Here is a 17,022-nt window from a genome sequence, read left to right as displayed (position 1 = left end):
GACAGAGCTCCAATTTTTGAAGGAGGTATTTAAATACCCTGAAAATGGACTATCACCATTGCAGAAGATATATTTTTTGCCTGGCTTTTCAACTTAGAAGGGGACCTTGGACGAGCCCCCTGTGGCAGAACTTTCTTTGGATAGTTTAATTGTATCAATTCTTTTGGAAAGTTCTCAAGATGAGATGATATTAAGAGACACTTTGTTGATTTCCTTAGTGATCTTACAGGATAAAGAAGCTTTGCTTAGGCAAGCTACTTCTGTTATGTTTCTGGGAGAAAAGATTTGGATATTTCTTTATGTGTCTAGAAGTGTAGCATGATATGGGTTTAATTGTCAGAGTTATTGATTTTGCTGGAAAACTCTCTCTCTATATATATATTTTGCTAATGCAACATGTTCAGTATCAGAAACTGGCCCCATCCCCCTGAAGTCCACTAATACCAGTGTAACAAAAGCTAGCTGGATGGATACTTAAAAAGTCAATCACCAGATCTCCAAAGAATAAAAGTCTGCATATTGACAGCAATCAAAGATTGGATGAAACTCAAAGACAATGACTCACTTAATCACAGAGACTGAAAAGCCCATCTACCCACCTAATCTGACAAAAGAAAGCCCATTTACTCTCAAATAATGACCCTTTTAATCCTGTCATATATGGGTGTGTAATACAGCAGCCAGACAGCTAAATATTTATTTGGATTTATTTACCGCCTTTTTGAAAGAATTCACTCAAGACAATGTACAGTAAGAATAAATCAAACATAAGCAATAGACAATTACAGCAGTAAAAATATTCAAACAACAATTCAAAAGTGCCAAACTCCTCCGGCCAAAACTGCACTGGCTTCCAATCAAAGAACGTATCACCTTCAAAATCTGCACCCTGGTCCACAAAATTATCTATGGCCAAGTCCCAGGATACATGACAAACCTCACTGACCTACCAATCAGAAACATATCTAGTTCATCTCAAACATACCTAAACCCCCACTACCCAAACTTCAAAGGACTCAAATACAAAGCAACCTACGCATCCAGCTTCTCCTATATAAGTACACAATTATGGAACGCACTGCCAAAAGCTGTGAAAACAACCTATGGCCACCTAAACTTCAGTAAATCACTCAAAACCTACCTATTCGAAAAGGCATACCCCACTGACCCAACATAGATACCTACCCTCTGCAACACAGCAAAACCAAAGCTCGTAATGGACACTATCTTGCTTATTTTCGAAGGAGAAAGCTGGCCGTCTTCCGACACAAATCGGGAGTTGGCCGGCCATCTCCTAAACCCTGCCAAATCGGTATAATCGAAAGTTGATTTTGGCCGGCTTCAACTGCTTTCCATCGCAGGGCCGGACAAAGTTAAAGGGGGCGTTTCGGCAGGGTAAGGAAGGCGGGACGGGGGCGTGGTTACGAGATGGTCAGCTTCGGCCAATAATGGAAAAAAGAAGGCTGGCTCTGACGAGCACTTGGCCGGCTTCACTTGGTCCATTTATTTTTAGGACCAAGCCTCAAAAAAGTGCCCCAACTGAGCAGATGACCACCGGAGGGAATCAGGGATTACCTCCCCTTACTCCCCCAGTGGTCACCAACCCCCTCCCACCCAAAATTTGTTTTTTTTTTTAAACATTTTTGTGCCAGCCTCAAATGTCATACCCAGCTCCATGACAGCAGTATGCAGGTCCCTGGAGCAGTTTTAGTGGGTGCTGCAGTGGACTTCAGGCAGGCGGACCCAGGCCCATCCCCCTCTACATGTTACACTTGTGGTGGTAAATGTGAGCACTCCAAAACCCACCCGAAACCCACCGTACCCACGTGTAGGTGCCCCCTTCACACCTTAGGGCTATGGTAGTGGTGTACAGTTGTGGGGAGTGGTTTTTTTTTGGGGGGGTGGGGGGGGCTCAGCACCCAAGGTAAGGGAGCTATGCACCTGGGAGCAATTTTTGAAGTCCCGTTCGATTATGCCCCTCTATATAACCTTTCCTCTCCTCAACCCCCATTGTACCTGATACACATGTACCTTTATTCGACCACAATATCACCTTGTATTTGTTTCTCTACCGGACTAGGCGAATGCCTTTATGGTACTATGTAAGCCACATTGAGCCTGCAAATAGGTGGGAAAATGTGGGATACAAATGTAACAAATAATAATAAGTATGGCAAATATGGATGTGTAATACAGCAGATAGCCAGCCAGGAGCTCTTATGATGTCATTAAACATATGACTGGCCACTATGCTCCATCTCAAAACTAGATGGAACTAGTTTTCACCTATCCCTGAGTTTCATTTAATCAAATACACCCCACCTGACATCTGCCTATGGTCCAACAAGAAATTATAAAACCCTGGAACATTCTCAGTTGGTCATGATGCTTCTTCCTCTCTTCCCTACTCTCTGGAGCTGGGCCTTGCCGGACTTCACACACATCCAAGATAAGACTTTCTCCAGGCTCCAGCAACAACCCTGCAACAAAAAGACTTCTTTTCCAGCAAGGACCTCCTTCACCACTCCAACCAGCTGCAGAAAGAACCTCAATCAAAGACCATCCAACTCCAGAGGAAAGATCTCCTTCACCACTCCAACCAGCATCCTCTATCAAAGCGAGTTACTATTAATCCAGCCTAATAATTCAGACTAACAATATTTATCTTATGGCACATTTCCCAAATGTAAAATCTCTAAAAGCTGCCATTTAACATTATTACATTACCTGTATTGTAAATAAACATTTTAAAGGTAAATATCTGGCTTTATATTCTGAGCACATGTCCTTAAATCTTAAACAGTACAGGTTAATGTAATTCCCAAAAGCAAATATATCCTTTCACCCTTCCCCCCCTTTTTTTTTTACATTTCAGAAGCACTCAAAAGAGACTCAACATTACGAAACACATAAATAAACATGGTTTAATGGGACAGAGTCAGCATGGGTTCAGCCAAGGGAAGTCTTGCCTCACCAATTTGCTTCATTTCTTTTAAGGCATGAAAAAACATGTGGATAAAGGTGAGCTGGTTGATGTGGTGTATCTAAATTTTCAGAAAGCTTTTGACAAAGTTCCTCATGAGAGACTCCTGAGAAAATTAAAGAGTCATGGGATAGGAGGCAACATCCTTCTATGGATTAGGAATTGGTTATTGGACAGAAAACAGAGGGTAGGGTTAAATGGCCATTTCTCTCAATGGAGGAGGGTGAATAGTGGAGTGCTGCAAGGATCAGTACTGGGACCGTTGCTATTTAACATATATATAAATGATATGGAAATCGGTTGTTGAAATACATGCGGACTGTGAAATATTGCAGGAAGACCTTAGGAAATTGGCAGATGAAGTTTTAGGTGAACAAATGCAAGGTGATGCATACTGGAAAGAATAATCCGAATCATAGTTACCTGATGCTAGGGTCCACCTTGGGGGTCAGCACCCAAGAAAAAGATCTAGGTGTTGTTGTAGATAATCTGCTGGAATTTTCAGCTCAGTGTGCAGTGGTGGCTACTGAGCAGATTTTCTTGGATGGTAAGAATTATTAGGAAAGGGATGGTGAATTAAGACCAAAAATAATATAATACCTCGGTATCTCTCCATGGTGCAACTTCACCTTGAGTATTGCATTTAGTCACCGTATCTCAAAAAATATAGCGGAATTAGAAAAGGTTCAAAGAAGAGCGACCAAAATGATAAAGGAGATGAACTCCTCTCATATGAGGAAAGGCTACAGAGGTTAGGGCTCTTCAGTTTGGAAAAAGAGATGGATGAGGGGAGATATGATTGAGTTCTACAAACTCCTGAGTGGCGTAGAATGAGTAGAAGTGAATCGATTTTTCAATCATTCCAAAACTACAAAAACTAGGGGACACTCAAGGAAGTTACATGGAAATACTTTTAAAGCAAATAGGAGGAAACATTTTTTCACTCAACAAAAGCTCTGGAACTCTTTGCTGGGGGATGTAGTGACAGTGGTTAGTTAGTGTATCTGGTTTAAAAAAAGGTTTGGACAAGTTCCTGGAGGAAAAGTCCACAGTCTGCTGTTGAGACAGACACGGGGAAGCTACTGCTTGCCCTTGGATTGGTAACATAGAATATCGCCACTATTTGGGTTTCTGCCAGGAACTTGTGACCTGACTTGGCCAATGTTGGAAACAGGATACTGGGCTAGATGAACTACCTGCTTATAATCGAACGAGAATAACGCCCAAGTTCCGACCTAAATCGGGAGATGGGCGTTCTTCTCACAAAAACAAATAAAGCGGTATAATCGAAAGCCGAACGTTGGACGCTTTCAACTGCACTCCGTCGCGGATGCGGACAAAGTTGACGGGGGCGTATCGAAGGCGTGTCGAAGGCGGAACTGGGGCGTGGTTATCGGGCGAACAGAGATGGGCGCCCTTCGCCGATAATGGAACAGTTTTGAGCTAGAATTTAGGACACTTTTCCTGGACCCTGTTTTTTGACGAATAAGGCCCCCAAAAGTGCCCTAAATGACCAGATGACCCCCAGAGGGAGTCGGGGATGACCTCCCCTGACTCCCCCAGTGGTCACTAACCCCCTCCCACCACAACAAATGATGTTTCACAACTTTTTACTTTCACCCTCAAATGTCATACCCTCCTCCCAAGCAGCAGTATGCAGGTCCCTGGAGCAGTTGTTAGGGGGTGCAGTGGACGTCAGGCAGGTGGACCCAGGCCCATCCCCCCCCCTACCTGTTACAATTGTGCTGCTTAATGCTACTAGTCGTCCAACCCCCCCAAACCCACTGTACCCACATGTAGGTGCCCCCCTTCACCTCTTAGGGCTATAGTAATGATGTAGACTTGTGGGCAGTGGGTTTTGAGGGGGATTTGGGGGGCTCAACACCCAAGGGAAGGGTGCTATGCACCTGGGAGCTCTTTTACCTTTTATTTGGTTTTTGTAAAAGTGCCCCCTAGGGTGCCCGGTTGGTGTCCTGCCATGTGAGGGGGACCAGTGCACTATGAATCCTGGCCCCTCCCACGAACAAATGCCTTGGATTTATTCGTTATTGAGCTGGGCGATTTCATTTTCCATTATCGCTGAAAAGCAAAAACGCCCAGCTCACACCTTGACGAATAAAACATGGGCGTCTTTTTCTTTTAAAAAATACGATCCGCCCCGCCCCTTCACGGACCCGTTCTCGGAGATAAACGCCCATGGAGATAGGCGTTTCTGTTCCATTATGCCCCTCCTATTGGTCTGACCAAGTATGGCTATTCTTGTGTTCTTAAGTTTCTCGACATGAGAGAGGAAGTTTTAGCATTAGGAACAATATTTCAGCTAAGATTTCCATGTAAGTGTGTAATGAACATTTATAATACAGTGTATCACTTTTTTTTTTTTTAACTTTCTCTGTTGTTTTGCTTTTTGGAGCCAGTTGTTAATATAATAGCAGGAATAGTTATATTAATGGTGCAGGATCCGATTCTTTTTCCTATTGTATTGTCTATTTTTTATCTTTTTTCAGCCTCACATGATTTTCTGCGACCACGTCCTCCCCGATTGTGGACTATATTATTATATTATATTTTGTTAGTTCTTGGAGACTTTTTGTTTCCTGTATTTTTGGATGATTAACGGTTAATTTCTGTACAAAGTTTTTCTTTGTGATTATCTGGAATTGCAGAACTAAAAATAAAAAAATAAAAAAATTTTCTGTTACAAATTAGAGCACTTGCACGCAAAAATGCTCACAATTCTCTTGTTTTATCCAGCCAAACAATATATTTTTCTAACGTTTTGCACTTCAAACACCCAGTAAACCTCTCTTGCTGCTCTCTCTCTCTCTGAAGCCATTTCTCCAACTGACTATTTCTACCATAGTTTTTACAACTGCATCATTCTCCACACTGTTCCTGCACTCACATGCCAATTTCCTTAAAGAAACTACAAACTGCTCAAGACACGGCAGCCAGACTCATATTTGGAAAAACGCGATTCGAAAGCGCAAAACCCCTCCGCGAAAAACTGCACTAGCTCCCAATCAAAGAACGCATCGCCTTTAAAATCTGCACCATGGTCCACAAAATTCTTTATGGCGAAGCGCCCGGGTACTTGACAGACTTAATCGACCTACCAACCAGAAACGCCTCCGATTTAACACGATCATATCTAAACTTATATTACCCAAGCTGTAAAGGTCTTAAATACAAATCCACCTATGCATCCAGCTTTTCCTACATAAGCAAACAATTGTGGAACGCACTATCAAAAGCCTTAAAAGCGACCTACGACCATCTAAACTTCCGGAAAATACTAAAAACCACCTTATTCAAAAAAGCGTACCCTCCCGATTCAACCTAAAGGACTGACCTTGGCTACAGACCCGTTCTCAGAGATGGACGTTCTTATACATAGGCGTTCGCGTTTGATTATGCCCCTCCATGTCTCCATGGAAAATAAAAATGAGAATGATATAATGCCTTTGCATCGCTCCATTATGCCACTGGACCTTGAATACTAAGTGTAATTCTGGTCATCGCATCTCAAAGGTATAGCAGAATTAGAAAAGGTACAGAGATCGACGACAAAAATGATAAAATGGAATGGAGCACCTTCTCTGTGAGGAAAGGCTAAAGTGGCTAGGACTCTTCAGCTTGGAGAAGATACTGCTGAGAGGAGATACGATAGAGGTCTATAAAATAATGAGTACAGTGGAATGGGTAGATGTGAATCGTTTGTTGACTCTCCAAAAATTCTAGGACTAGGGGGCACACAAGCTACTAAATAGTAAACTTAAAACAAACGAGAGAAAATATTTCTTTACTCAATGTTAAAATAAGCTTAGCAGGGTTTAAAAAAGGTTTGGATAACTTCCTATAATGAAAGTCCATAAGCCATTATTAAGATGGACTCGGAAAACTCCATTGCTTATTTCCAGGATAAGCAGTATAAAATCTGTTTTACTGTTTTGGGATCTTGCCAGTAGTTGTGACCTGGATTGACCACTGTTGGAAACATGATACTGGGCTTGATGGTCCTTTGATCTCTCCCAGTATGGCTTTGTTAAAGAAGCCCTGTGTCCCACATCTCCCGAATTTAGAGTCATTATCTACAGCCTTTAAACAGTCTGCACTGTTTTTCAAGCTATAAAATACTTTAGAAAGCTTTATATTTACCATCATGTCTAAAAACACAGTAGAGATTTCTACCTGCAGAAAATGGCATGAATGCATCTCTCTTCTTGAAGTTGCCTTTCTCGTCCAGGAAGTGTCCAGGGTTGAAACTGTCTGGGTCACTAAATTGTGTTGGGTCCCTTAGCACAGAATGGAGCAGGGGGAATATCTGCGTACCCTAAAAGAGAGAGGGAGGTAGTTATGTGCATGAAAATGGTATAATTTCTATTCCAGGACAGTGTTTATAGTTTAGCTCTGTAGAGTTCTGTATGCTTTTAATATACATTTATTTCTTAATAAAAATTTGGGCTTTCATTCTTCCAATATATTTTTCAGTTTTAATATTTCATATGCATTCACCCAGGCACCTGACTTGAAAAGTGATTACCGTCTTGATATCTTTATTTATTATACCATCCTTCGTATAGTAGAATCAGAGCAATTTATACAGCTGCTTTAAATATAAAACAATGTAACATTAAAATCAAAATAAAATAACAGATAAGATCAAACAGTACAAGTTTTGAACCAATCTAAAATAAACAAAACCAGCAGAAGAAATCCAGGCCTGAGCCAATGCCCCAGCATCAATCCCATGTCTCAGAAAGCTGAGCTAAAAAAGTAGGTGTGAACACCTTTCTTAAATTTCTCCAAGTTCATTCAGTGCCCAAGTAATGACAGTATAACAGGGTCTAAAGGGCCCTTTTACTAAACTGCGTAGGCACCTATGCGTGCTCAACGTGCATCAATTTGGAACTACCATCTGGCTACCGCGTGACCCCGGGCAGTAATTTTATTTTTTACGCGCATCCACTACACACCGTAAATTTTCCAGCATGCAGCACTAACCGGGTGGTAATCGTCAGTGTACGCACGCTGACAATTACCACCGGGTAATTAACACCTGAGACTTTACCACTAAGTCAATAGGTGGTGGTAAGGTCTCAGGCCCAAAATGGACATGTACCAATTTTTATTTTGAAGAAAAAAATGAAGAGGTTCACACCTTCCACAAAATCACCAAGGAGAACAAATGCAGAATGGAAAAAAATCCAATCCAAGAAACCAGTCAAAACTCAGAAAATGAAAACCCCAAGTAGACTTTATTAGGACCCTACACGGTCTGTGTTTCGGCTATACAGCCTTCATCAGGGGTCAATATGCTGATGTTCTGTTGAGCATATGATATTACTGGAGCACTGAAAAAGCAGTTGTATTTGTTCGCAGTGTTCGCTAGTGACCTTTTTTGTCTCTGAGTTTGACTTTGTGTTATTTTCAGTGCTCCAGTAATATCATTTGCTCAACAGAACATCAGCATATTGACCCCTGATGAAGGCTCTATAGCTGAAACATGGACCGTGTAGGGTCCTAATAAAGTCTACTTGGAGTTTTCATTTTGCCAATTTTTATTTTGCCACACACCCATTTTTGGCCCAAAAAAGGCCTTTTTTTGCAGATGCGCTGAAAAATGGACCTGCATGCGTCCAATACACATGTCTACATCAGCGCAGGACATTTTTCAGTGCACCTTAGTAAAAAGGACCCCTAAATGAGGAGCAGAATGAAAAAATTGTAATCCTCCTCTCAGGCATTCCTCTGGGCAAGAAGGTCCATTTCTGCATGTATGTCATCTTTTTCAAGTTTGCACTCCTCCTGAGTATACAAGTGCTACATGAGATTTATTTGAGCAAAGTAGCAAAGATATTGAACAGCACCAACATCACATTAAGTTTAGCTTGATATCAACACACATCCAAACAAAGACTCCCGAGGAAGGCCTTTTCGGGCCAAAACACGACTCGTTTGAAGTCCTGGATGTCATAATAAAGGTGTTAGTTGGTACATCGTCTGCTGCCCTTTCTTTTATCACCCTTGTTACTGATATGTCTGTGAGTCCACAAGGGTTACTGTTCTTCTGTTTTCCTGCTGTGCATCATCTTGCACACCTCACTGTACCAGCAGAATGAAGTGGGCCACTGGGGCCATGGTCCTACCAATATTTTGCTCAGCATAGTATCAGCAACTAGAGAGCTTGGGGTGAGGCCAAGATTGGTTTCTTTGGACCCTCCAACCAAAAAGGTGTTACACTGCTCCTGGTATTAACCCAGGTTCTTCTGATGATGGGAGGGTTTCTGCTGGTCCACTGGAACTGGCTGGTGGTGCAAGGTTGTTCATGGCCCTTCTTGCTGTCTGTTTGGATCATGGTGACAAAATGATGTTTCTTGTGATGTTATTTGGGAACTATTCTGTGGACACTATTGTCTTTCACAGGGGTATTCAGAGTTGTAGTCAGACCTCATGGTGGGAGGGGGCCAGACCCGAGGTGGGGGGGGGCACATTATGGTCTGCTGCCACCTCACCAACCCCTCACTGCTCCCCCCACTGCCCTGCCGATCCCCACCAATTGCCGCAGCAAATACCTTGGCTGGTGGGGGTCCCCAACCCCCGCCAGCTGAAGCGTTGTCCAGTGCCAATCTCCGGCACCTCCACATTGCCTGCCCTGCTCTGTCTTCCCCTCACATCTGGCACACTCCTTTTAGTGTGAGCGTTCCCGACATGAGGGAAAGACAGAGCACGGCAGGCACCGGAGACTTGCGCTGGACAATACTTCAGCTGGCGGGGGTTGGGGACCCCTGCCAGTAAATCCAGGGGCCCAGAGGAAATTTGGGGCGCCCAGGCCCCTGTGGCCCCACATTGTTACACCACTGGTATACATGAGGATTTGCCTCTACCATTGCCCCCGCAATCCTAACTCTCTACCATGACTGTTAAAGAACAGGTAGGTCTACATGGTCTATTCCCAGTGTCTGAGAGAAGAGGCTGAGAAGATAGAAAATCAAAGCAGTTATTCTGCTCCCAACTGCTCCTAGTAGTTTGGAGTTTATTTATTTAAATGTATTTCTGTTCAGCCCCCACAGTTATATCTGCATGTTTACAATTAGGGGGCAATTCTACAACGGTGTGCCACAATTTAGACACTAATGCACCCAAAGATTGAGAATTTTGCTCTATAGGGAGAGGTGCAAAGAAAACGCATATGACTAGGAAACTCAGGAAATTACCATAACCTGGCAAGTTTCTCAGTGGCTGAAGAAACTTTTTCACATGTAAGGGATGACCTATGAAAAACAGAGATTACAGATAGCACCAGGAAACTGATGTTAGCTTGATCAATACAAATATACTAACCCCCTTGTTCTATAACAGGGCATTTAAATTTAAATGCCAATTCCACGCTTAGATTATAGAATATTAGCTCTTACGCTCGATTGTACCCTTATGTATGTAACTAATAGCGGAGCATTAAGAACTATTCTATTATTTAAGAGTAGAACCCGCTTAGCATGAAAATGTACAAGGCATTGAGAGAGGAGGAGCATAGGTGGGGCATAGGCGGGACCAGGGCTTTTTTTGAGGGGGTACTTGGGGGTACTGAGTACCGGCACCTTTTCCACTGTCTGCTAAACTTGACCCATGGTTCTCGTATTTTAATGAAAGAACTCAGGTTCTACATACAAATTCTGCCTTGTCATAGATTCTTTGACTGGTTGCAGGGGTCCTGGCTATTGTAGGGTGGGTCCCTCAATGATCACTCCACCCCTGAAGGGTGGCCTGGCATTTGAGTACCGGCACCTTTTTTGCTAGACAAAATGCACTGGGCGGGACCAACATTTACACATGGTACTTACAGAATGCTGTAAGTTATACGCTAAAGTGCTGCATTTGGGCACATAATGTTTATGACTATTATTGACATAGCCTAAGTAGAAAAATCTTGATGTTGATTTAAGCTAGTATTCTATAAAGGAATCTTGGTGCCCAGACACCATTATAGAATTAGTGCTTAGCACATTGCACTGAGGTCAGGAAAGAACCCCACTAATTCCTGCCCCGTGCCGCTGTTGCAAGACTGCCACTGGAGGTCCTTGCAACCATTTTGTGATTGGACCAACACGAACTTGCTCCTGCCCATGCTGGGTTGAATCACAAAATGGCTGCCTGGATGAAGTCTGGCTAGCCATTGTGATGGAGAAGTGGCATAGAGTAGGTATGAGTGGGGTTTGTTTCTGTCCCTGGAGAGGTCACTAGACCACAAAGCTTCCTAAGGTAGGCCTGGGTAGGTCCTATAGATCATTGCAAGGTATCGTTGGGGGGGGGGGGGGAGGAGAGTGAGGGAAGCTGCCATGAGAGGATGCCCTTGGAGGGAGACTTTTTTGGTTTGGTATGGGGGAGGAGTTGAGGAGCTTCATTTTCAGTTACAGATTCTACTAAAACCAAGTGGCCAATCTCAGTCGCAGATTCGGTTTTGGCAGACTCCAGGTCAAGATTACAGCAGATAGTGGTGTTGCCCAGATAGGGCCCAGCACTGAATAACTGGGTGTAATTTAGCCACTGACAGTACTTATAGAAACTCTGCCAGCTAGATAGTTCCAGATTATGCTTTGAATTTCTGGGCAAATTGCTGAGTTTCGCCAGCTAAATATTGACCCCATAAAATCCAGATTAGATTACACTGTGCCATGGAGGCTACTCCTAATGCGATGGGTTTAACAAATGGTTCTGTTCACTGGCTACACTCTGCCATCTCCAATATATCCTCCTCTGGGAGAGACTCAGTATGTAATAAGGATCCAACAATCACTTACAGAATAATAAGAATTACCATTAATGATAATTCTACCTACAGGATATTGTCCAAGGTCACACAGAGGCGTTGGCAGAGCTGGGATTAGAAGTGAGATATAGAAAAACAGCAACTCATTAAGATAATGCACAGAAAGTCAGTGACACAACTAAGATTAGGAGTGAAGCAGAACATAGGAAGGGAACTTCAGTTGACTTGAACAAAGACACAGAGAGCCAATGGAAGATCTGGCCAGTCTATCCAACAACTGATGGAATGGGTACATCCCCCCTCACTTTGTTCATCCTCTCAGATATGACAGTGCACACCAGGTATTAGTGGAGAATTAACATAACCATGGGGAAGGGGGGGGGGGGGAGGAGCTGAGTCCCTCCACCTTAGGCCCTGGACCTGTGAAATTTATAGATCTGTTATGTTTGGCAGGAATCCAAAAGCCCTGCCACCTGAAGAAATTCTCCTCTGGTGGCCAATGGGGGCAGTTTGTGACACTTACAAGCCTCTACCCCCCCTGTGCAAGTTTGTTTTCCATGCATGCGTGAGAACTAAGCATACATGGAAGGGGTCCCTGTGTGGCAGCAGTCCATGGAAATTGCCACTGACTGCCAGTGCTGGGGAGTTTGACCACCTGACTTACATAAGAGTAAGAGGAAAAGAAGGCCGCTCTTGTTCTCGAATGCAGTAGCTGAAAAGGTAAGGGAAAGAAGATTAGCTTTTACAAGTTCCAAGAGGACTCATAAAGAGGAAGATAGGCAAAAATACCTAGAAAAGCTAAGAGAAGCTGGAAAAGCTATCAGGAAAGCGAAGAGACAAATGGACGAAAAGATAACCGATATGGTAAAATTGGGGGACAAGATGTTTTTCAGATATATAAGTGAGAGGAGGCATTGCCAAAATAGCATTATAAGGCTCAAAGCTGAGGGGGAGAAATATGTAGGAGACGATAAGGATAAAGCTGAACTGCTTAACAATTATTTTGTTCTGTGTTCACAGATGAAAGACCAGGGGTAGGACAGCAGAAAACAAATGCTAAGGGGGTTGGATGTGTGGTAGACCGGGATCGATTCTCAGAAGACTGTGTTCAAGAAGCGCTAGATAAACTAAAAGTAGACAAAGTGATGGGGCCTGATGAGATACATCCAAGGGTACTCAAGGAACTTGGAGATGTTCTGGCAGCTCCACTGTCTGACCTCTTCAGTGCCTCATTAGAGTCTGGAGTGGTCCCAGAGGACTGGAGAATGGCCAATTTGGTTCCTCTGCACAAGAGTGGAAATAAGGAGAAGGTTGAGAATTATAGACCTGTCAGTCTGACCTCTGTGATGAGTAAACTAATGGAAATGCTTCTAAGGTGAAGGATCATGAGGTTTCTTGAATCAAATGGACTGCAGGACCGGAGGCAGCATGGCTTCACTAGAGGTAGGTCCGAGGTAGGTCCTGTCAGATGAATTTGAATGATTTCTTTGACTGGGTGACCAAACAGTTGGATGTGGGAGGAGCGCTAGATGTGGTGTTCTTGGATTTTAGCGAAGCATTGACACGGTTCCACACAGGTGACTGATAAATAAACTGAGTGCCCTTGGTTTGGGACCTAAAGTAGACTGGGTTAAAAACTGGTTAAATGGGAGGAAACAGGGGGTAGTGGTAAAGAGCTTGCTCTGAGGAAAGGGATGTTATCAGTGGTGCGCTGCACGGATCGGTCCTCGGACTGGCTCTTTTTAACATCTTTGCGAGTGATATTGCAGAAGGGCTGTCTGGTAAGGATTGTCTCTTTTTGGATGAAACCAAACTCTGTAGTAGGGTGGACACCCCAGAGGGTGTGGATAGCATGAGGAAGGATCTAGCGAAGCTTGGTCTGAAAATTGGCAACTAAGATTTAATGCTAAGAAATATAGGGTCATGCACTTGGGTTGCAATAATCTAAGGTAGCGGTACAGTATATGGGGTGAAGTGCTTCTGTGTATGGAAGAAGAGCGGAACTTGGGGGTGATTGTGTTGGAAGACTTCAAGGTGGCCAAGCAGGTAGAAAAGGTGATGATCAAAGCCAGAAGGATGCTTAGGTGCATAAGAAGAGGGATGACCAGCAGGAAAAAAGAGGTGATAGTGCCCTTGTATAAGTCTCTGGTGAGGCCCCATGTGGAGTACTGTTTACAATTTTGGAGACCACACCTATGGAATGATATAAACAGAATGGAGTTGCTCCAGAGGGCAGCCTCATAAAACATATGGGGACAGGCTAATGGACCTGAACATGTATATGCAGGAAGAGAAGTAGGAGAGAGGGGATATCATAGAGACATTTAATTACCTCAGTGGCATTAATACATAGGTGAGCCTTTTTCAAAAGAAGGAAAACTCTGGAATGAGAGGGCATAGGATAAACTTACGAGGAAATAGGCTTTGTAAGAATCTAAGAAAATACTATTTCACAGAAAGGGTGGTGGATGCGTGGAATGGCCTCCCGGTGGAGGTCATGGAGACAAAGACTGTACTGGAATTTAAGAAAGCATGGGACAGGCACATGGGATCCCTTAGGAAAAGGAAGAGCTAGTGGTTATTGAGGAAGGGCAGACTGGATAGGTCATTTGGCCCAAATCTGCCATCATGATTCTATGTTTTTATGTTTCTATCCCTGCCAACTCAGGTATTAAAAATTTGAGTTTTGGATCACTGAGAGGGGGGGGGGGGAGCAAGACAAAATTTCGTGACTACCTACTTTGGACTCAGGTTCCCCCCAAAGTGAATATCTGACTATGCCACTGGTAAAAAAAAAAAATCAAGGAGAAGTTACCTTGGGAATCATATATCCTCGGAAATGGGTGTCTTGTGTGACTTGATGGGGGAGATTCAATGGAATAAGGTCACTGAACCGTTGAATTTCATGGATCACAGCATTGGTGTATGGCATCCTTTTTAGGTCTTCTTGGCATGGACTTTGCTCTCGGTCAATTGCATGGTCTATTTCTTCATGCAACCTTTCTGAAAAGAAAACCAAACCAAACCGACTTTCAACAAAACTAGACAGGAAAACAAGGTCTCTCTCAGTTTCAGCAAGACTTCAACTAGCTATACTAATCCTTTTTAGCTATTTTTTTCTGGTAGAACAGAAGGTCTGTTTTTCTTAATACCCTTCTAGATATGTCCTTCCAAATAATGAATTTTTCAGCTAATGGACCCTCAGATAAACTAACCATATTCCTTGTATGGAGAAGAAAGCAGTGTCTCAGGGCTTGCGACAGGTACTCTGCCCCCTCTGTTCACAGCAGTTACTGCAGAATTGTTGTTAACAGAAATTCCCAATTAACCAATGTCCCTTACTGGATATCCAGGATAGTCACAGAACCTAAATTTCAAGGGCCTTCAAATGTATGCACATTCGGTAGCCCAGTCAGGCAAGACAATAATTGTACCTTCAATTTCTGGATATTTTAAAAGAATCAAGAATCCATATCTCAAGGTGGTGCTCGTGGTTTCAGTTCCTGCAAAGAACAGGGCAAGGACTGTTGCAGTCAGGCTCTTCATGTTAAAATGTGAAGAGGAATTTTGCTTCTCCTTAAAGAGAATAAGATAATGGATTATAAAAAAAAAAGATGGAAATGAGATTAGAACAAGAATAAGTAATATTTTAGACTTCAACAGCAATCATATCAATTTTAGAATAACCTCGGAGTCCTTAATGGCCTTTTTTACTAAGTCGCACTAGCGATTCCCGGCACGACAAATGAGAGAAAGCCCATTCAATTCCTATAGGCTTCCTCATTTGCCACGCGGGAATCTCTAGCGCTGCTTAGTAAAAGAAGTCCTAAATACATTAGGAGGTAGACGCAACAGTCAGTTTATAATCTGTGCCTGAGAATAAGGAAGTGTTTCTATATGTGGGCACTTCATGGTGCAGCATGGTAGGTGCCTATTCTATAATTTATTTATTTATTGCATTTGTATCCCACATTTTCACACACATTTGTGGGCTCAATGTGGCTTACATTGCTCCGTCGTGGGGTCGCCATGACAAAATGGCATTTACAGTTATAATTTCATAAGAATATGGGAAACATAGTATATAAAAGCATCATGTATAAAGATAATGGTATCTTGGTGCCCAGAAGCTGTTATAGAATATTAGGATAACCTGGTATCAGGGTGTCTAAAATCTAGGTGCCTTCAGTTACACTAGTCATAGATCTGGTGTAACTGGGAGTGCACAAATGCAATGGGGATGCATTGCTTACAGTATTCTGCAAGTTGCACCTGTAAGTGGTAGCCCCACCAATGCTCTGCCCCTGTGTATACTCTCCCCTTGCAGTTAGGCACTCACGCCACTTAGAGTGTCAGGGCCGTGCCGACACGGTAAGCGAGGTAAGCATGGCAGGAGGGCGCCATCCTCTGGGGGGCGCCCCGCCGCACCATGCTTACCTCGCCCTCTTCTCCCCAGATCCTTGTCCTTGTTTTTTTTGTTTAAATTTACCTCTCCGGCGTGTGGCAGCGTAGCGTTAGTGAGGAGGCGGCGCTCCCCCGCCCCGACGTGTCAGTCTCTTCCCTTCCCTTCCCTTCCCTTCCGTCAGAAATGACGTCAGAAGAAGGCGGGACACTGAGCGAAGGGAAGAAGACACGTTGGGGCGGGGGAGTGCCGCCTCCTTCTCACTAACGCTACGCTGCCACGCGCCGGAGAGGTAAATTTAAACAAAAAGGAAAATGATCTGGGGAGAAGAGGGCGGGTAGTGTAGCGATCGTTTTCAGGGGGGGGGCGCCGGCGGGGCCAACTGTAGGGGGGCGCCGGAGACCCTAGGCACGGCCCTGTAGAGTGTCCCTTAGAAATAGCACTCAGGAAGGTGTGAGACCCCGGGTGGGGATTATAGGGTAGCCCTGGGACTAACTGAGCCAGACAAGGGATATAAATATGAAAATAACTGTTTTATTCACCTGATCCCTTGCACCTGTTGCTTCACAAGCCAGGAACATCAGATGCAGCAGTTTCTCTTAATTTGCAACAATAGGCCTCTGGCTAGCAGGCCAAGCAGTCTGTGGCTGGTGGGGGTGCCCCACCCAAACACAGTCTGTAAGTTCTCCAGAAACTCAGGTCTGGCCCCAGCCAGACCTCAGCAACGCTTGCAAGTCTTACCAAAAAGCAAAGTTGGCTTCCCCTCTGCCAGGTTACAGTAGCTAAACGTATTCAGTAAAGGCAAAATACTTGAGCTTCAGTTCTTCCTTCTCTAGGCCTCCTTAACCTCAGCATGGCCCTACCTTT

General features: G+C 43.7%; 1 protein-coding gene across 3 annotated transcripts in view; it reads right to left on the bottom strand.

Annotated features, from left to right (window-relative positions):
• The window catches only part of LOC115479933 (cytochrome P450 2A5-like), a 79,861-nt gene that overhangs the window by 23,115 nt on the left and 39,724 nt on the right, over positions 1-17,022 (bottom strand). For all 3 annotated transcript variants that reach the window (XM_030218265.1, XM_030218266.1, XM_030218267.1), the window contains 3 exons: positions 15,188-15,329; positions 14,569-14,756; positions 7,175-7,316 (listed from right to left, as the gene is read on the bottom strand). In XM_030218265.1, coding sequence (XP_030074125.1) covers positions 7,175-7,316; positions 14,569-14,756; positions 15,188-15,329 — 472 coding nt within the window. The remainder of the gene's footprint in view (positions 1-7,174; positions 7,317-14,568; positions 14,757-15,187; positions 15,330-17,022) is intronic.

The sequence above is a fragment of the Microcaecilia unicolor genome, chromosome 11 (genome assembly GCF_901765095.1).
Source record: "Microcaecilia unicolor chromosome 11, aMicUni1.1, whole genome shotgun sequence".
NCBI lineage: Eukaryota > Metazoa > Chordata > Amphibia > Gymnophiona > Siphonopidae > Microcaecilia > Microcaecilia unicolor.
The sequence above is the reverse complement of the archived record's forward strand: the minus strand, read 5'-3'. Positions and strand labels throughout refer to the sequence as shown.